Below are 19610 nucleotides of genomic sequence, written 5' to 3'. Positions count from 1 at the left end.
GGGTGAACTGGGCAGTATAGCTCAGTACTTTTTCTGTTAGCTCCATATATCTTAACTCTTCAATTAAGAAATTTTGTGTTAGGAAAAAAGAAATTCTCTTTAGAAATTGTTGTATTTCTGCCTGTTGAAAAATTTTTCATCAGTTTCTGTGTGCATTTTATTGTTTTTATTTTTATTTTTTTTTATCCTCACCCGAGGACATTTTTCCATTTTTTGTTCAGGTACAGTGGGAGGGAGAGAGAGGAACAGAGAGAGAGAGAAACATCGACGTGAAAGGGACACATCGAGTGGCTGCCACCCGCACGGCCAACCAGGGCCGGGGACAAACTGCAACCGAGGTACGCGCCCCTAGCGGGAACCGAACCCGGGTCTCTCAGGACCGCAGGCCGACGCTCTAACCGCTGAGCCAAACCGGCCAGGGCTCTGTGTGCATTTTAAATGAGTAACAATACTACCTTTTAATGGAGAAGTAGATGGAAGCAGATTCTGAGGTAGAGGGACTAGAAAGGAACCTGGAATGATAATCTCATCCCAACTAAACAGTGAAGGGTCTGAATCCAGGCTCTAGAAATTAGAAGAGCAGGAAATTATGTTGAACAAGACATCAGAGATCCAGGCTGAACTCTGAGAAAAGAGATGACGGGGGTGAGGACAGGGGAAGTCAAAGGAGGAAGCAGGGAGAGTGAGGAGAACTAGCACGTGGATGGCAGAGCAAAGCCAGATGGAAAAGCGTGGGCAGAGCAGGTATCGTTCACGTTTGCTTTCTCAGGAAATGTGGAATGGAATTAAAGTCTTCCACAAACCAGCCAACATCCGTCATTCCTCATTGTCCCTACCTCAATTTCTGGATTCTAAGTTAATTTGTAATATTTGCCTTTAGTAAATATGGAAGATGGTTTTTAATTCTTCTTCTGTCAAAAAGTGAAGTAACACACTGTTACTTCAACTATATTATCTTTTATCAGACCTGTTTTTATTATTCTTCCCCTTGAATTTTATTTTTCTAAGGTAAACAACAACAAATATTTTATGAATTAATTTGCAAATCTAAAAATATTTAATTTTCTTCTTTCTACCAAATCTCCCTTTTTAGAATTTAAGTCAATCCAGTTCTTAACATGACACCTTTCGGAGAAGAAAAGGAAGACATGGAACTATGATATCTACATCTAGTTTCAAAAGAGATGTTTAAAATATTAGGTAGTATTTTTTTTTTCTTTATTGGTTTTAGAGAGAGAGGAAGGGAGAGGAAGAGAGAGATAGAAACATGGATGAGAGAGAACATTGATTGGCCACCTGCTACACGCCTCTCACTGGGGATTTGGCCCACAACCTAGGCATGTGTCTGACCGGGAATTGAACAGGTGACCTCTTGGTGCATGGGTTGACCTTCTGCAAAATACTAAAGTAAGATCTGTGATGAAATGCAGAACAGTTAGTGCCTTCACAGCTGCTAGGCTCCAGAACACATGACAAAATACTTAAGTACATTTAGATAGCATTGTAGTAACAAATCAACTTCATCTATTCTGATTTCCTTCATAAGAACTGAACATAATTAAAATACTTTGTTTCTTAAAGGTTTCAATGTACATATTATAAAGTTATTTAAAACTGAGTCAGAAAAGTGTGACGAGTTACCTAACACATTGGCTTGTCTCCTCCTCAATTTCATTTATATGCTTGCTATTATACTTTACTTTAAATGTTGGGCAATTGTTCATGGCTTTTTCTTCTGAATTTTGCTTCAGGAGAATTAGTAAAGCTGTGTCCCACTTCTAAATATTAGATTTGTGGATTGCTTTTTCTCTGCATATTAGCATACTTGAAATTAATATTAGAAAAAGACTTTATATAACTTAAAGAAATTATAGCATTATATGTTAATTATTAAATTTTAAAATGTCATTAAACTTGAACATTTTATTTGAATTATAATGTAATATTAGTGTAGATATTGTTTCAAGGAAGTTATAAACTTAGAAAATGACATTTTTGTTTTTATTAATGAGTATTTTATTCTGTCTGTTGACATTTGATGACATTTTGACATCCATCAAAAATTTAGTGCTTCTGATATGCTCAGCACTGTGTCAGACCAGTAATGAAGTCATAATGATCTCTGCCTTCTTAGTGCTATAATCTAGAAAACAAGGCAAATAGAAATAAGTGTGACACATTAATTCATTACATCTGGGGCACACAAGGGTGTGGACCTAGCAGTCTGGGAATGGTTTCTCTGAGTGTGGGATCCTTTACCTGAGACGTAGAAGAGAAGCAGGAGTCAGGCCAGGTAAAGAACAGTATTCTGAGCAGAGGGGTAAGTAAGTGCAAAGGGCCCCAGGCAGCCTCCAAACACCTTTGTTCTGGAGAGCAGAGGGCTAGGAGGCTGGAGAGGTAGGCAGGGACCAACCATGCGGGACCTTGTTTGCCTTGTTGGGACTTTATCCAAGGAGCATTGAGAAGCTATTGAAAGGATTTAATTTGTAGTGGAAAATATTTAGATATTGTAATTTCAAATCTCTTGCTACAGAATGGAAAACAGAATAGAGTGGGACAAGATATGTACAGTCAGTGACTATACCTCTTGACAGCCTTTCATTTTCAGGTTAATATTTTCTGGACAAATATTAGTATATTTAATATACTCATTAGTTTATTTCTGAGAGGATACAGTTCTAAAATCTTAGGATCTTTTGGCTTCTGTCAGATTTCTGCATTATATATATGTGTATATATGTGTATATATATGTATATATATAGAGAGAGATTTTCTAAATAATTTCTTTTTAGTTATCTAGAATTTTCTCTTTACTACTTCTGTTATTATGGGGGAGGGGAGAAATAAGATAGAGAGTAGTGAAAGCTAACTCAATAATATAAGTCCATATCATTCATTAATAAACATATATAATAAACATTTGTTGACCGTTATTTATTCTGTGCCAGTTACCAAGTTTGTTATGTTTGATGCAAAATATGGATAAGACAGGGTCTCTGCCTCTAAAAGATTGTAATTCAGTGGATTTCAATCTTTATATACGAGTATATTTGCAAATTGCCGGTAGAAAACCAAGTGCTAGTTTCTAAATGAGTAAACTGAGGTTTAGATCAATGAGATTACTCCTAAGAGCATAGTTTCTTATATACAAAACTCCAAATTTCTAGTTAAGTGCAGCAACTTTTTAAGTTATTTTTTATTTTCTTCCTCACTTATCTGAAAGTCTGATCATAGTCATCCTTCAAGAATAAAATTCCTGAAACACAGCAAGACTTCCATGTTGAAGTATCTGAGTGCTGTTAGCTGAAGAGGAAGATCTCTTGATGCCTTTTTTACTCATCTCAAAAACTAACAAGAAGCTTAAGATGTTTTAAAACAAACTGACTATTATATAAGGCATCAGTTTTTAAAAAAAATTTTTTTTCCCTTTATTGAATTTAGAGAGAGAGGAAGTGAGGGGGAGAGAGAGAGAGAAAAATCAATGAGAGAGAACATCGATTGGCCTCCTCCTGCATGTCCCCCACTGGGGATCGGGCCCACAACCTGGGCATGTGTCCTTACTGGGAATCGAACCAGTGACCTCTTGGTGCATGGGTCGACGCTCAACCACTAAGCCTCACCGGCTGGACTAGGGCATCAGTTTTTATTAACATGGATCTTGCTCATGTAGAATGCTTGTCAAATAATAAGATTTTTCACTTATCTAGTATTCTTTCAAGCAGACATTTACGTGGTGTGATTTCCTCCAGTCTTGTGGTTTACATACCATCTATATGTCAGTGGCTTATAAAGTTACATCTCCAGCCTTGCCATCTTACCCCAAACTCACAATCAATTGGTTGGCTAATGGACATCTCAAAATTAGCATGTCTGGCTCAGTAGTATTGGTTCCCACTCTCCATCTATCATCCTAACATCTTCACTTGACACTGCTTGTTGGCTCAAAACAAAAAATGAAGAGTCAATTTCCGTTCTCTCTCTCCTCTTTTTTTTTTTTTTTTTACTTCTCCCTTAATCTGTCAGTCCTCTCTATTTCACTTCCAAAACATACAAGCTCCATCCACTTCCATTTCCCCTAGTAAATAAACACTAGTTCCAGTCACTGTTATAATGGCCTTCTATCTAACCTCATCAATTTCACTTTCCTCACAGCACCAAAAGTGATCTTTAATGATGTAAATTAGCTCATGCCATTCCCCTGCTTAAAATTCTTTCAGGGCAATCTCTGGAATTAAGGATCTTATTCTGACTCCTTCATTGCCCAACAAGACCCCTGCCCCTGCTGCTATCTGCCATTTCATTTCCGCCTCACAGACAGCACCATACTCCGAGCTTACCTCCACCTTAAGGTGTTTGTGCTCTTCCCCCAAGGTCGTCTCACTTTCTGTCTGGCTCCTTCATCTGTTCTCAGTTACATATCACTTCTTTCAAAACATCTGTCTTTGCCGTCAACTCAGTATCACTGCCAGTCATTTCCTATCATGGCATCTTTTTTTTTTATCATGAACTCTTTTTTTTTTTTCTTATTTGTTTGTGTGTGTGTGTTCTACTATCTTATTCAACTGTTTTCTCACTTTGCTTATGGTAGTTTCTGGAATATAGTAGTACTGTAATGAATATTTTTTTGAATGAATACTAAATCTTCCTTTACTTACGTTTTAACCAATAACGGCATTGCCACCTAACAGCACTAGTTGTGCCTTTCCAGATTGCCACAGCCGGGTCTGTGATGTAAGTCACCCAGGTCACAGCTTAGGGACCATGCCTTTTGGTTCAGATAGTTCCAAGGCCCGCAACAGTATGTTGATGGAGGTGATGTCCATTTGAGTTTAGTTTCAAGTAACTTCTGTTGTATAAAGTAAAATCCCTGAGGGAAGACCTGGAAAGTCTGATTTGTCATACTGGTTTATTTTCAATTCATTCAGAAATCTTCAACAACATAAATATTTTTGTATCATGATACCTTAAAGAATGAAAAATAAAATCTACTTCATAAGCAAATGCCATACATTTTAGATTAACTTCTAGTACTAGGACATTAGTTCTGAGAACTACAAAGAGGTAATAAACTATAATTTTCTTAAATTTTATGAAGTGTGAAGAAGTTAAGTGTTATGAAGAATATGAAGAATAGTATTAAAAAGAATAAGAAAAGTTAAAAACAAAATTAATATAGTTGATATGTATAAAAGTGCAAGGAAGTTTAGATTGAGAAGTTATGGAGTAATCAAATAGAAAGTTAATCTTTTTTTCTCAACTTAATTTTTCAACTCTAGCAAACTGTATCCTATAATATGTTAGTCTAAATTATTAGTAAAGAGTTGTTTACCAAATAAAATCTGGCTTTAGTTTGTGACATTCCAAGGAATAATCACATTATAATGATGTTCTGTCTGATGAAAATTTGATTATTGTCCAAAGTAAACACCATTTTACAGGAACTTTTTAAATTTATGTTAGTAATACAAATGTTAAATGTTATTTTGTATTTCTGGAGGGCAAAAAATGGTAAAGTAGTTGAAACAGAAATCACAGGGTTGTTGTTTCTTTTAATTTTTCGGGGGAGGGAGAGTGACTAGGGGTTTTTCCAATGGTTTATCACTCAAAATTTCAGCAACTTCTGAAAAATGAACCCAGATAATAAATAAACTTTCCAAATATCCTAGAAAAATAAGATCAAAAAGATATGTGGGTATCTCTTTTTTCTTTCCCCCAATACAAAATCAGATTACTATTAAAGGTTCACATTTTTAATGATTATCTCATTTATTTTCTGGCCCAAATCAATCAAGTTAATGTTTCAGTTCTCATCTGCTCATTTTTCTTAAGAGAAATCCTTCATGAACCAACATCAATACTGAGTATAATACTTTGAAGCAATATATTATAGGTTTTTGGGAGGAATTTAGAGCAATAATATGCCTTCTAGGTCCTCAATAACCATCATCATTTAAACTGAACTCTGATTTACATGTACTAGCCTTTGGTTGTTTTGCATAGGTAAGTCTGCCAGCCCACAGACATCAGACACTGTCTTAAGGAACTACAGATAATTTAGACTGTAAGTCTTAAATTTCTTTTTGTCTAATTTCTTTCTTAGAACTGTTTTCAACTTATTTTTTCTTGAGTATATTATAATTAATGTTCTGTGTTTTACTCTCCTTTTTATTCCCTCTTTCTTTCACGTAGTTGATTTCTGAATGTTTCCCTTTATCCCTGTGATCTTTCCTTCATAGCGGCACTCTCTGGGTGAAGCTTTGCATAAATCTATCAACAATGTAAGTGAGCGGCACTTACAGTTTGTACACAGGGCATGTTGCACTTTTGATTTTGCATAAACATCATCATTGCTTTAAAGCTTAAACTTATATAAAAAATACACTTTGGCATTAAATAAGATATGTTTTGTATGTTGGCAATAAAAGCTTCTAACTTTCATCCATTCATTTGTGTACGTGCATACATCTACCATATTGTAGTAATAAGCATATATTTTATTATAAGCCAAGCAAGATTTTACATTTCACACACAAAATTTGTTGTTTTATGTTTACTTTATGACACAGTAATATTTTGAAAAACTATTAACTAGTTGACTATCATAGAATTGGAAATAAATATAAATGTGTTTCTTCTTTTGTTAAACTAGTTTATTTTATTAAAAATAAATATCAATAGCCCTGGCCAGTTTGTCTCAGCGGTTAGAGCATCAGCCTGCGGACTGGAGAGTCCCGGGTTCGGTTGCTGCTAGAGGCATGTGCCTCGGTTGCAGTTTGTCCGGTTGGGTTTGTGTGGGTGGCGACCACTTGATGTGTCTCTCTCACATCAATGTTTCTCTCTCTCTTCCTCCCTCTCTCCCTCCTACTCTATCTGAAGATAAATGCAAAAATGTCCTCAGGTGAGGATAAAAAAAAAATAATAATAAAATAAGTATCAATAGACTTGACTTTAAAATTGATTTTAGAGAGAAAGAGGAAGAGGATGGGAGAGAGAGAGAGAGTGAGGAAAATACTGATATGTTGGTGCACGGGACAATGCTCACTGAGCCACACCAGTCAGGGCTAGACTATTTTTTTTATTATTTTTTTCTTTATTAATTTTAGAGAAAGAGGAAAGGAGAGAGAGAAACATCGATGAGAGAGAACATCAATCGGCTGCCTCCTGCATGCCCCCTACTGGGGATAGGGCCCACAACCTAGGCATGTGCCCTGACCGGGAATCAAACTGGCGACCTCTTGGTGCATGGGTCAATACTCAACCACTGAGCCACACCAGCCAGGCTAGACTTATTTAAAAGGATTAGATAGTTATGATGGTTCATAAGATTCAGAACATGTTTTATATTTTAATGTTATAATTATTAAAAGATTTAAAATGAAGTAGAATAAAATTCTTTCCTAAGAATTAGCAAAGCTATTTGTTTTTTACTTCCGTACATTCAAGTATGCAGAAATTTAGCATCAAAACAATGTTCTATTTAAACACTCATTTAAATATTTTTCTTTCTATATAAAGAGAAAATTGAGATTCATTTTCACATCAAATCCATGTCCAACTTGTTCTTTAAAATAAGAACAGAGAGTTAAACATTACTGAATATTTTTTTTGGTATCTGAGAGCAGAAGTGAGCAAACTTTTTCTGAAAGGAGCCAGCTAGTAAACACCTTCCACACGAGGGCAGCTGTTTCTGTGGCAGCTGCTGGACTCTGTGTAGTGTGAAAGCAGCCATAGACAGACAACATGTAAACGAATCCATGTGGCTGTGGCCCAGTAAAATTTCCTTTAAAAAAACAGGCTTGACTTCGCCGATTCCTGTCCTTGAGGAATCAAAGCTTTGAGTCTAGAGATATCTTGTGAAATTTTGATACTTCTAAAGTGAAACTATTTTCTTATACCTCCCTAATTTCTTTCCACTATGCAAGAAAAATTTTACTTTTCATATTCAACTTTGCTTTCTACATTAAAAAAATTAGAAATACATAAGTACATTTAACACCATTTTCTTTAATATATTTAAAAATAATCAACAAAGATACTTATCTCATTATTGGTGAAATAAGGCTACATTTAGAAGTTCTTTTTAGCAGTCACATAGAACCTAGTAAGAATCTGGGCATAATCACTATATTAATCTTTTTTTACACATGTGCTAATTGACATAGAAATAAGAACCCAAATGAGGTGTAAGTATTGTCAAAATTAATTGACTTGTACTTCAGAATACTTGTAACAACGTAGTTACTTTTTTCTTAATAGCTATGAATGAAAAGGTGTTCATTAAAATAAAAACTACCCTAATGAACTTGCATCTATTAGTAACTAGAATGGGAATGCCTTGATTCATCTCCTACAGGAAAAATAAAAGGGGTTGGTAACACAAAGAAATCTCCATTAATTAATTCTCCTTTGTAACATCATAGTCATTGAGGATCAACTCTTCACTCCATCATTATCCAAACAAAATATGACCTTGTCAGAGTGTTTGTTGTTCAGCAGAGTAGCGTCTACCTACCCCTCCGCTCATTGTCTTAACTCAGCCTTCCATGCAACATGTTTCCATGTTCTAAAAAACCCATGATTATCGATACTTCTATTCTTTATGAAAGCGTTCTAATTTTTTTCAACTAAGAATGAGAGGATGGTTGGAAACATATTCCAGAAATATCTTAGGGACATCAACTAGGCATTATTGTATAGCTCTTAATCGGTGACCACACTTTATAGGCCTTAGAAAATACCAAAAAATTCAGAATTTTTTCAGTATGGTTATAATTTCACAAGCTTAAATTTACTTTTAGCTAGATTCTTCAAAAATAGCAAATTAGGTTTAAAAAACTATAGAGAGAATTAAAATATTCAGGCACCTTTAAACATTTTATATGAGCATGAATAAGTTGTTACATAGTAGTAACTTATTCTTACTGTTCTCTACTAAGCCTATGTTAGCAATTTTTAATGTTTCTTTATGTATTTGAGAGTGTTGAACTAAATCTTAATATATGGTTTAGACTTTCTGATAAGTTTTTACCTTGTCAAAATTGTTAAGTATTCCGGCTCAACACAATTCCATACTTATAATTTATTGAAAAACAAAATTAGATTTACACATCCTAGTTTTTCAAGTTTTATGAATTCTGGACAGTGGTTCTCAACTGTGACTGTGCATGAAAGTCATATGTACAACTTAGAGATGTGCAGCCTTCCGATACTCTTACGTGTGCATGATTAGATCGTTTAGTTTTTGGTTTGGGGGAACTTTTGTGTGTGTGCACAATATTTGTAACAGCAAGCTAGGTGAGATGATCCAAATTTCTACCAGGAAAGATTAAAGTAATTTATAGTGTATTATATTCTGGAATTATGTCTGTTGGGATGCATTTGGCTACAAATAGCAGAACACTCAGTTAACAGTGGCTGAAGCTGTCACGATATTTAATTAAGAACTCAGGTATTTTCTGTACTTCTGTTTTGCCATGCTCAACGTGGTAACCTTCTGACCTTGTTTGTCATCCCGTAGTTGCAACATGGCTGCTACGGCTCTAGCTGTCACAGTCTTGAACAAGAATGCAAGAGGCTCCCTTTAAGTGCTTTTTAACTTTTATCAGGAAATACAATCTTTCCCCCAAACTCTCCACATACTTTCTTTTAGCTTCTCAACTAGAACAGGGTGGTGACATGTCCTTATAATTAGATTTCTGTAACTTTCTTATCTCAATTATAATCCATCCCTTGGTACTAGGAGAGGGCTTGCCTGCTTTAAAATAGGGATTTGCACTGAATCCCTGAACAGACTCAAGAGTTCAGCTAATTGGGAAGAAAGGAAGGGGGAAGACCGGCTGTTGAGGAGGAAGGAACAGTGCCCGCAGCTGCAGGTCTGTATAGTGACGGAAAGGAATGGGTTATCCCTATATATCATGGATATGTGTACTTCACAAATGCCACTGTGAAGGGAAAACCAAACCTATAGAAATACAAACTCACTGGCCTCCCTAATGGGAAAATCATTAACCATTGGTAAATAAAGTCATGGTGCACTCAGCTTGGGGGAAGTTACACAGAGTTGGGTGTGCGAAAAGCCACTCCATCACATGCCAGCACCTATAGGGCAGGACACCTCATGGTTTTACATTTGAGGTGGTGTTCATCCCTAAGTGCAATGCCTGTGGAGTGCCTGTCCCAGTCAGCAGCCCGTGGGTCTGTTTCAGCTGCTTTGGATGTTAAGCACTCACTGGTCTGAGGTGTGCCCTGGGGCCCCAAAGTAACTTGTCTGTGTAAGACATAGCCACTGTTTTGTCAGATTGTGACAGATGTACTCTCTACATTTGGTGAAAATGGTCCAGCCACCCACACATGATGTAGTAAAAATAGCAAAAGAAAACAAAACAGGCAGTTATATCAAGAGAGAGAAGTCATATCTGGGGAAATACCCAAGTGTTAACACTTGTTACCCTTCGGGATTGGGATTTGGCAAGGATCGGGAATAAAAGAGACTTCCCTTTTTATTTCCTAACTTCTATGTTTAAAAGTTTTTTCACAAAGAACACTTACTACATTGGTAATTTGGAATAAAAATATGTTAGGTGATCTGTGCCCAAGTCTAGACCTACTAAATCAGATATCAAGGGTCAGGGCCTGGGCAAGTATATTTATTAAAGTCTACAGAGATGATTCTGATACACAGACAGGTTTGAGAACCACAGGTTACATTTACTATCTCATGAAATGCCTAGTTTAGAGGACAAATTGTTTGCATAGTTTTCTTTTTTTTTTTATCCTCACTTGAGGACATTTTTCCATTTTTTGTTCAGATAGAGTGAGAGGGAGAGAGAGGAAGAGAGAGAGAGAGAGAGAGAAACATCGACATGAAAGGGACACATTGAGTGGCTGCCACCCACACAACCAACCAGGGCCGGGGACAAACTGCAACCAAGATATGCGCCCTTAGTGGGAACCAAATTGGTGTCTCTCTGGACCACAGGCCGACGCTCTAACCGTTGAGCCAAACCAGCCAGGGCTGTATATTTTCTATATTCTTTCATTTCTGTAACAAGACATATTTTGGAAGGGGACAAAAAACACCTACAGTGCATCAAAAACCAGAGGCTGTAGGTGACACCCTGTCATAGCCAGTACCTTAGATGTGATGTTCGGTTCTGTCTTGGAGGAGTTCTTTCAGCACCATGGGTGGGGCACAGAATCCTTGTGAACTGCTCTGTAGGAAATAGGTAAAGCTTTCCTTTTTTCAGAAAAATATATTCATATGTTTTTCATTTTAATCTGTCTTTTTGAAAATTTTACAGCACTTCGTTTTTTAAAAATAACAGTATTTTAAGTGACAGAAATCAGAAGGTGGTACTTATTATCAGTGCAGTTTGGCCTTTAAAATGGTTTGCAACGTATCTGGTACCTATCAATCAATCAGTATGTTATATAATTCATACCTAAACTGCTGTGATAAGAATTTTTTAATGAGAATTAAAATATTTTTCTGAAATAAGGATTCTTTTCAGTTTATTTAAAATCAACAAAATAAAAAGCGTTAAAAATTAAAATTATAACAAATGTATAAAGATTAATACCATATACTTCATTATTTAAATACAAGATTTGAAGCAACTATTTCTCATTCATTTATTCAACAGATGCCTTTCTATAATTCTGTCATAAACTGATTGATCAAGATTGCCCAAACTATTGAATGTAAAATCTGTCTTTGTTCTCTTTTTTAAACTAATATATATTTCCACAAAGTATACTATACTCAGCTGTTAAACATTAGTTCATTTTACATTGCTTTGCTCATTATTTGTCTTTTAAAGCCCATGTTATTTTCATGCTGAATGAAGGCTGTCAATTTAATACAAGCCAACTAATTCATTTATAAAAGAACAAGATAAGTTTTGATGCTGCATTGCATGGTAAAGGCTTTCTGCGTATAATTTATGTAACTCTTGAGCATGAGCCGAGAGATCTTAGATAACCTTAATTTCACTTTGGTGTGCTTTCCGAGTTAATAAAAAATATCTAAACTAAGTATATTTAAACACTAAATTGCATGATAATGTGTTTTGGTGCATACTTTATATTTTCTTGGGTATGGAGACAAAGATTAATCATATCCTAAAATGAAAAATATTACTTAGGAGTCTTTTCAAGGTAAAGTATATTATGATGTAGAATATTTAACTATATTTTATTTAAGCTGGTGAGGTTTGAAAGAGTGCTAGATTTTAAACGTATAACTATTACATTAATTCATTTTACATGTTGTATTTCTTCATAACTTTCATCCTTAAATAGTTCAATTGTGAGTCAAATTGTAGTCAAATTAACATAGGAACTCTTTTTGATTCAGTGCACTTTTAAAGTAGGTATAGCTGCATATAAGATACACTGTTGTGAACTGATTAGCTTCTTACTAACCTAAGTGCACACATAATTGGAGAACAGGATCCAGGGCCACTGCTAGCCACCTGATGCCTGTGTGCAAATCAGAAATGTATGCCATTCTCTGAGGTGGACACAGATGCATACAAGGGCAGACGCCTTGGTGAGCAGTTTGTTTGCTAGGTGGGTTTTAGTCCTCCCTTGGCCAGAGACCAAGTAATAGCTTTGACTGTCAATCATTTTTGTACATGTAACATAGTCTTTTCCTAACATTCCTACATGTGTTCTAACCATTTGTCACATAGCAGTCACAGGAGTCCCCATGCTCACCTTGGAACTAGAGTTGATATTGGGAAGAGAGTGGGTTGGTTCCTTCTTTATTTCAAGAACCAGCTAGCTGGGAAGAAAATTAATCTACCAGTTACATATACACATTTTTGTTGCATTTTACCCTTTTATGATTTTCTTTTTCTTCTGGATTGTCTTAATGCTCATTTCATCCTGATCTTTTTTGCATAAAATGGTGAGAAGTCACAGAGTGTAATTTGTCCTGGTCTTCCTAATTCACAAGTGTGGCCTGAGCTGCTGCTGTGACATTCTCCTGCAATTTCACACTTGCAGGGTTTATTTCGGTCTGTAAATCATGGGTGCTACTGCCATTTAGAGATGTCATAGGTGGCATTGTATGATGTCAGAGTGTTGCAGTTCTACTTGGCTCCAATCTTATGAAATAACCTCTGACCCCTGACTTTGTGTAGAAATCATTAAGTGCAATTCATATAACTTTCGGTAGGTAGGTAGAGTCACTCCTTTGGAAATACATTAAAACAGATTGAACATTTATGTCAGTTGTATCATTTCTTACCAGTGCTTGATTATCTTCATAAAGTCACGTGCTAACCTTTGCAATGAATCCTGATTTATAACTTTGTCCAAAACCCTTCCAGACATCTAGTCATCCACCCAAAGTCACTGTAGCCTTTGACTGTTTCCTGCTGCTTGCCTCTGACCTTTTGTCTTCCTGTTCCTCCTTGCTTATCTTTCTTATTTTGCATCTTGAGTGATTCCCCACCTTTTCTTGTCTTTTCCCATTTACGAAAACTGAAAGCTTCCTCTTTCCATTTGCTTTCCTAGCCACAGAAATTATTTTACTTTATATGAACATGTGGATTGTTTCAATGTATTTAATGGAACACATTTGACAACGTTTTATCTTTTTCCCCTAAGTTCCCCTTAGATGCAGACTTCTGTTAGAATACGGCTATCTAATTTCCAGTTACAGTTCCCTGTGTAGGGGAAGATAAATAGATCAAACTAAATAGTTTCATCAAAGATATATATGTATATACATGTATTTTGTGTTTTTATTCTTTAAAAAGGACTCAATCTTAAGATACCGGGAAGCAATGAAGACATTAGGGTTGATGTCTGTTTTCAAAAGGAGTGACAGATCAGTTTTCAGTAGTGAAGTAAAGGCATCTGTTATTATTATAAGGCTGTAACTGGAGAATTGTGGGATGTTTATACTTTTTTAGAAGTCTGAAGGTTTGCAAGTCCTTTGACTTAAATCAAAATTCAAAACAAAAATATTTTTAACACAAGGATTCTAAATTATGAACTGATAGATCTTTTAAAGAATAGCTTTTGAATCCTCAAATGATCTTAGCTAACATTAATTGAGCACTTACTACATTCCAGGGGCTTTTCTAAGTGAACTATGTGTAACAACACTTCATTTTCACACAGCCCAGTGAGGTGTTGATACTAGCAAGTGATGAAGCTAAGATTTTAACTCAGAAATCTCTTTGAAGTGTCTGTAATCTACTAAATACATTAGTTGTCTTTTCTTGTTTATTTCACATTGCATTTATTGCAATACAACATAGGTGTTCATTGTATTTCTAAATGTGGGCTGCAGTGTTCTAACAATCTATTTGTAGGATAACTACTGAAAAACAGAATTGAAGGTTGTAATACCTAAAGATTAGATACCTATGATATATTGTAAACATTTTAAGTAGATATTCTCTTAAGGTAATTGTTTTAGTTAATAGTTGATATCATTGGAGTGCTTTCCCCCTTAGATTGCCAATTTGTGAACCATGCCTTGTGTTTACTCTTCATTGTGTCCCATCCTGCGGCATAGATCTCCTTGCTGAAACAGAATCTGGAGCTGCAGCTTTCCCAGTCTCAGACTTCTTTGCAGCAACTGCAAGCCCAGTTCACACAAGAACGACAACGACTTACACAAGAGCTTGAAGAATTAGAGGAGCAACATCAACAGAGACATAAATCTTTAAAAGAAGCACATGTCCTTGCATTTCAAACTATGGAGGAAGAAAAGGAAAAGGAACAAAGAGTAAGTTTAATGAGACATATATTCAAATGGAATCCAACAACCTAATAATAATTAGCCTTTAAATGCTTATGAATTTATACATGGCTTTATTTCCATGTGTTTTCTAGTATGGCTTCCTGTAGGGGTCACAGTGTTTAAACATATACACTAATTACACTATTGTAGACAAGTTAGACTAGGGGCCAACATTTTTATATCTGTTTTCCATGATATTGCCAAGTTCACGATAAGACTAACCATCCATCTGGTTTGTCATATAGTTAACAGTGAGTAAATAAATTTAGCATGGTCCTACAGAGCTGTAACCACTGTACTAACTCAATACCATCTTGAACTTACTAGTCTTTCATCAAATTTGTTGTTGTTGATTCTCACCTGATGATATTTTTTCCCATTGACTTTTAGAGGGAGTGGAAGGGAGAGAGAAAGAGACAGGCCAACAGACAGAGAAACATAGATGTGAGAGAGACACATCAATTGGTTGCCTCCCATACAACCCCGACCGGGGCTGGGGATCTAACCTACAAATCTGGTAGGTGCCCTTGACCAGGAATCCATTTTGTGACCCTTGATCTGTGGGCTGACACTATAACCGCTTAGTCAGACTGGACAGGGTTCATCAAATTTTTAATTTTTCTCTTTTAAGCTGGATCTACAAAAGGCATGTAACCAAAAAAAATTACATATTTTTCAACCCAGATTTTTTTCTCACACTTTTAAAAAATGTACAAAACTCACAATGAAATTATAGATGTTTTAATATAGTGCTGCCCCCTATATACAGCCCCAAATGCTATATGAAAAGAAGTAATATAAACAAATCACTCAGAAGAATTTAAATCAAATCGATATATTATTAGATTAGCCATATATGCCAGAATCTCTGCATATCCATTACTCATTTCTTTGTTAAAATGGTAATTTGACAGTCTTTGTGCTTAATTTTGCTATTGTTTATTTCTTAACACTGTAGTTTCTAATTTCTTTAAAGGACCTTGTTGTAATTAAGATAAAGATTAATAGAAAAATGCAGTTTTACTAACAATAATTTTCAACATCTGTAGCCATTACAGATAGAAGTTGTTTCTCAATTCATTATGTGGGAGCAGGTAGTATTTCAAGAAGTGGTATGCTATAAAAAAATTAAAACAAGAAAGTTTCATTCTTTTATAAACAGTTAACTTGCACCTGGCCAGTGTGGCTCAGTGGATTGAGCATCATCCCATGGACTGAGAGGTTCCAATTTGACTCCTGGTCAGGGCACATACATACCCTGTTTGGGGCTCAATCCCCAGTAGGGGGCGTGTAGGAGGTGGACAGATGATATTCTCTCTCATCAATGTTTCTATCTCTCTCTCCCTCTCCCTTTCTCTCTCTCTAAAATCAATAAAGAAAAATTTAAAAAGAAAGTAGCTACAAAATATTTTATATGTTTGAAATTATATGTGCCCCTATATCTTTTTTTCCTGATCAGAATATCTTTTCTAAGCCTAAGTCTGTGCACACAGAATTATTAATTTTAGTTGTTTCACACCTGTTAGCAGCTCTAGAAAATGACTTTATTGAGAACTGCTTTATGGCGCGAGTCCATATTCCAATTCACACACAATATATTGAGTCAAATTGGTTTCATAACAATTCATTTATTGTTCTAAAGTAACTCTACTAATTTGTGTTCTAATGGTGATTATCTTATATTTAATTTTCTTTTAAATGAATTAAAAGAATTAAAAATGCCTTGTTTTTCTTTTTAATCTTTTTTTTCTTTATTGATTTTAGAGAGAGAGGAAGGTAAAGGGAGAGAGGTAGAAACATTTATGAAAGAGAACATCAATTGGCTGCCTCTTGCAAGTCTTCCACTGGCACGTGCCCTGACTAGGAATCGAACTGGCGACCTTTTGGTGCAGAGTCGATGCTCAACCACTCAGTCACACCAACCAGGCTGCCTTGTTTTTCTTAAATAATAACTGAGTTTTAGTAATTATTTTATTTTTATTTGCATTTTTCTTCCTGTATTCTAACGTAATAATTTGAATGTTTTTTCACTTCTAGGCTCTTGAAAATCACTTACAACAAAAACATTCTGCAGAGCTTCAGTCGTTAAAAGATGCACACAGAGAGTCAATGGAGGGCTTCCGGATAGAAATGGAACAGGAACTTCAGACTCTTCGGTTTGAATTAGAAGATGAAGGAAAGGCTATGCTTGGTATTTTGAATTGATTATAATCTTGTCATATTTATTGGCTCATTCTTCTCCCTTAAAATTTTAACATGAAATCATGAAGTTTTATTTTTAAGTTTTGAAATACCAAAAAGAATATCGAAGTGTTTTGCATATCTTATTTGAAGCTACCAGGTGAACAGGCAAGTACGGCGGAGTAGAATGGGCAGGGCGCAGATTCCTGGTGCACTGGCCGGGTCAGCAGCTCGCACCGGTGCTGCCTGTGCCCCAACCAGCTGAAGGCGGCAGGGCATTCAGGCTTCCCGCTGTCAGTGATGAAGGGAGAGGCATGGAGCCACACGTCTTTAGACTAGATAGGCGGTCATCCTGGTTTTTACACTTCAGGCTTTGTGTTTGCTTTGTCTTGTTTTTAATGAGAAAAATCATGTTTAGATCTGACTTTTTGTTTAGGTATTTTTTTTAGATATTTTTAATGGGATTTTTATTTTTGATGTGTTCAAATCACTACCCTTTTTATAAGGATGTGTTTTGAAGAAGATAGGATATATATTAAAGTGTCTTTTTGTTTGTTTTTTAGTGTCATTCAATAACTTTTCATTCCTACCATCTCATTTTTTTTCTGCTTGTTTTTTAATCCAGATTCTCCTAATATTTTTAACGTATGTTGTCACACTTCAGTGGCACATTCTTTTCAAGTAGAAACTGGGAACAGAGAAGACCAGTGTTGTGAACTGTGGGCCTCACAGGGAAAGCCATTTGATCCAGTGCACCATCTGTACTGTTGCTGGGAGTCGTAGGCCGGTTGTTACCGTCTTCTCCTCTTTCCCCCTTAAAAACCACTGCAATAGCCAGGATGAAAATCATATAAAGTGCAAACATTTTGGGGCTATCTAGTGTGTGCTAGAGACTCTGCTAATCAAGGAGGACCCAGAAATGAAATACTGATACTGCTCTGTCTTCGCCTCCCAGCAGCTTATAGTCAAATGCAGAGGTGGCCTTTGTGGGATATGGCCCAAGGGAGCACACTTTCCACCGCTGTGTGAGGAGAGGTAAAAACAGGCCAACTGTAGGAAGGATTGTTATGTAGTCCACTGAAACATGATTTAGATACTCCTTTGTTGACAAAATGATTTTCTGGTGATGTTTTTAAATTAAACTTTTTTAGATAAATGTAGCTTCACATGAAGTTGTAAGAAATAATATACAGGGATGCTCTGAACCTTTTACCCAGTGTTTCCCAATGGTAACATCTTTCAAACTTTAGTACACACCTTAAACTAATGCAAAATAATATTGAATATAAACAGTAATTGAAAAAATATTAAAACTATGGTACATATCACAACAGGATATTGAGATTGGTACTGTCAAGACACTGAACATACCCATCACCATAAGGATCCCTGTTGTCCATTTATAGCTACACCTGCTCTCCCCTCCTCCCCCACCTTTAACCCCTGGCAGCCATTTTTATAATTTTGTCATTTTAAAAGTGTTATGTTATTAATGAAATCATACAATATGTAATCTTTGGGATTGGCTTTCTTTCACTCAGCATAATTTTCTGGAGATTCATTCAGGTTATTGTACCAATATTTTTTTCTTTTTTCTTACTGAGTAGTATTCCATGGTATTGACCCTACTGTGGTCCTTTGCCCATCTGGAGGATGTTTGGGTATCTTCAGTTTTGTGTAAACTAAGTTTTCATTTGTCTGGGATAAATGCCTAGGAGTCCAGTTGCTAGGTCAATATGAAAATTATATATTTAGTTTTTTAACAAACTGCCGAACTGTTTTTCAGAGTGGCTCTACTGTATTACATCCCCATCATCAATATATGCATGACACAGTTTTGTCACCTCCTGCCCAGCATTTGATGTCATTATTTTGTATTTTAGGAATATAGTGATATCTCATGGTGAATTTTACTTCCCATTTTTCTAATGGCTAATGATGTTAACCGTTTTTTCATGTACTCATTTCCCTCTGTATATTTGCTTATTTGATTGTACTTTTACTGTTGAGTTTTGAGAATTTTTTATATATTCTAGATACTAGTCCTTTGTCAGGATCTTTTAGGTCTATATTTTACCCCCATTATTTCATTGAAATTACTCTTCCTGAGGTCACGATTGTACTTTGAAATTCCAAATCCAAAGTATTCTCAGTAGCTCTCATCTTGTTTGGTTTGTCTGCATCATTTGACTCCTTCAACTTTCTTGAATCATTTTTCCTCTTGGTTTCCATGGTAGTATGCTGTCCTCACTCTACTCTTAGCTTTCCGACCTCTGTTCTTTGCCAGTCCTGTTTCCTTGTACATCTGTTTAAATATTGCTGTTTCCCAGGATTCAGACTCCAGCTTTTTGGACTCATTTTTAGTGTTTAGACTTTTCCTGGTTGGTTGGATTCATATCCATGTGTCCAACTACCAGCTGTTGTACTAGTGACTCCAAATAGGTATTTCTAGCCCATTCTGCTTTCCCTGTGAATTAGATTTATATTTCTTACTGCATGTTAGATATTCATATTTATACTCTACATTCTGGATATGAGCTTGCTCATGGTCCAAACTGTGTTTCTATTCCTGTACCCAGTTTAATTAATGCTATCACTCTTTACCCAGTTGCTCAAACCAAGAACCTGGGAGATGCATTCAACTTTTTTTCTTTCACTTTTACATCC

General features: G+C 35.8%; 1 protein-coding gene across 1 annotated transcript in view; it reads left to right on the top strand.

Moving 5' to 3' along the window:
- FAM184A (family with sequence similarity 184 member A) overlaps positions 1–19610 on the top strand; it is a 100438-nt gene that overhangs the window by 62085 nt on the left and 18743 nt on the right. The window contains exons 10-11 of the mRNA XM_036248370.1: positions 14535–14747; positions 16800–16953. Coding sequence (XP_036104263.1) covers positions 14535–14747; positions 16800–16953 — 367 coding nt within the window. The remainder of the gene's footprint in view (positions 1–14534; positions 14748–16799; positions 16954–19610) is intronic.

Source organism: Molossus molossus, unplaced genomic scaffold (assembly GCF_014108415.1).
Source record: "Molossus molossus isolate mMolMol1 unplaced genomic scaffold, mMolMol1.p scaffold_m16_p_8, whole genome shotgun sequence".
NCBI lineage: Eukaryota > Metazoa > Chordata > Mammalia > Chiroptera > Molossidae > Molossus > Molossus molossus.
The sequence above is the reverse complement of the archived record's forward strand: the minus strand, read 5'-3'. Positions and strand labels throughout refer to the sequence as shown.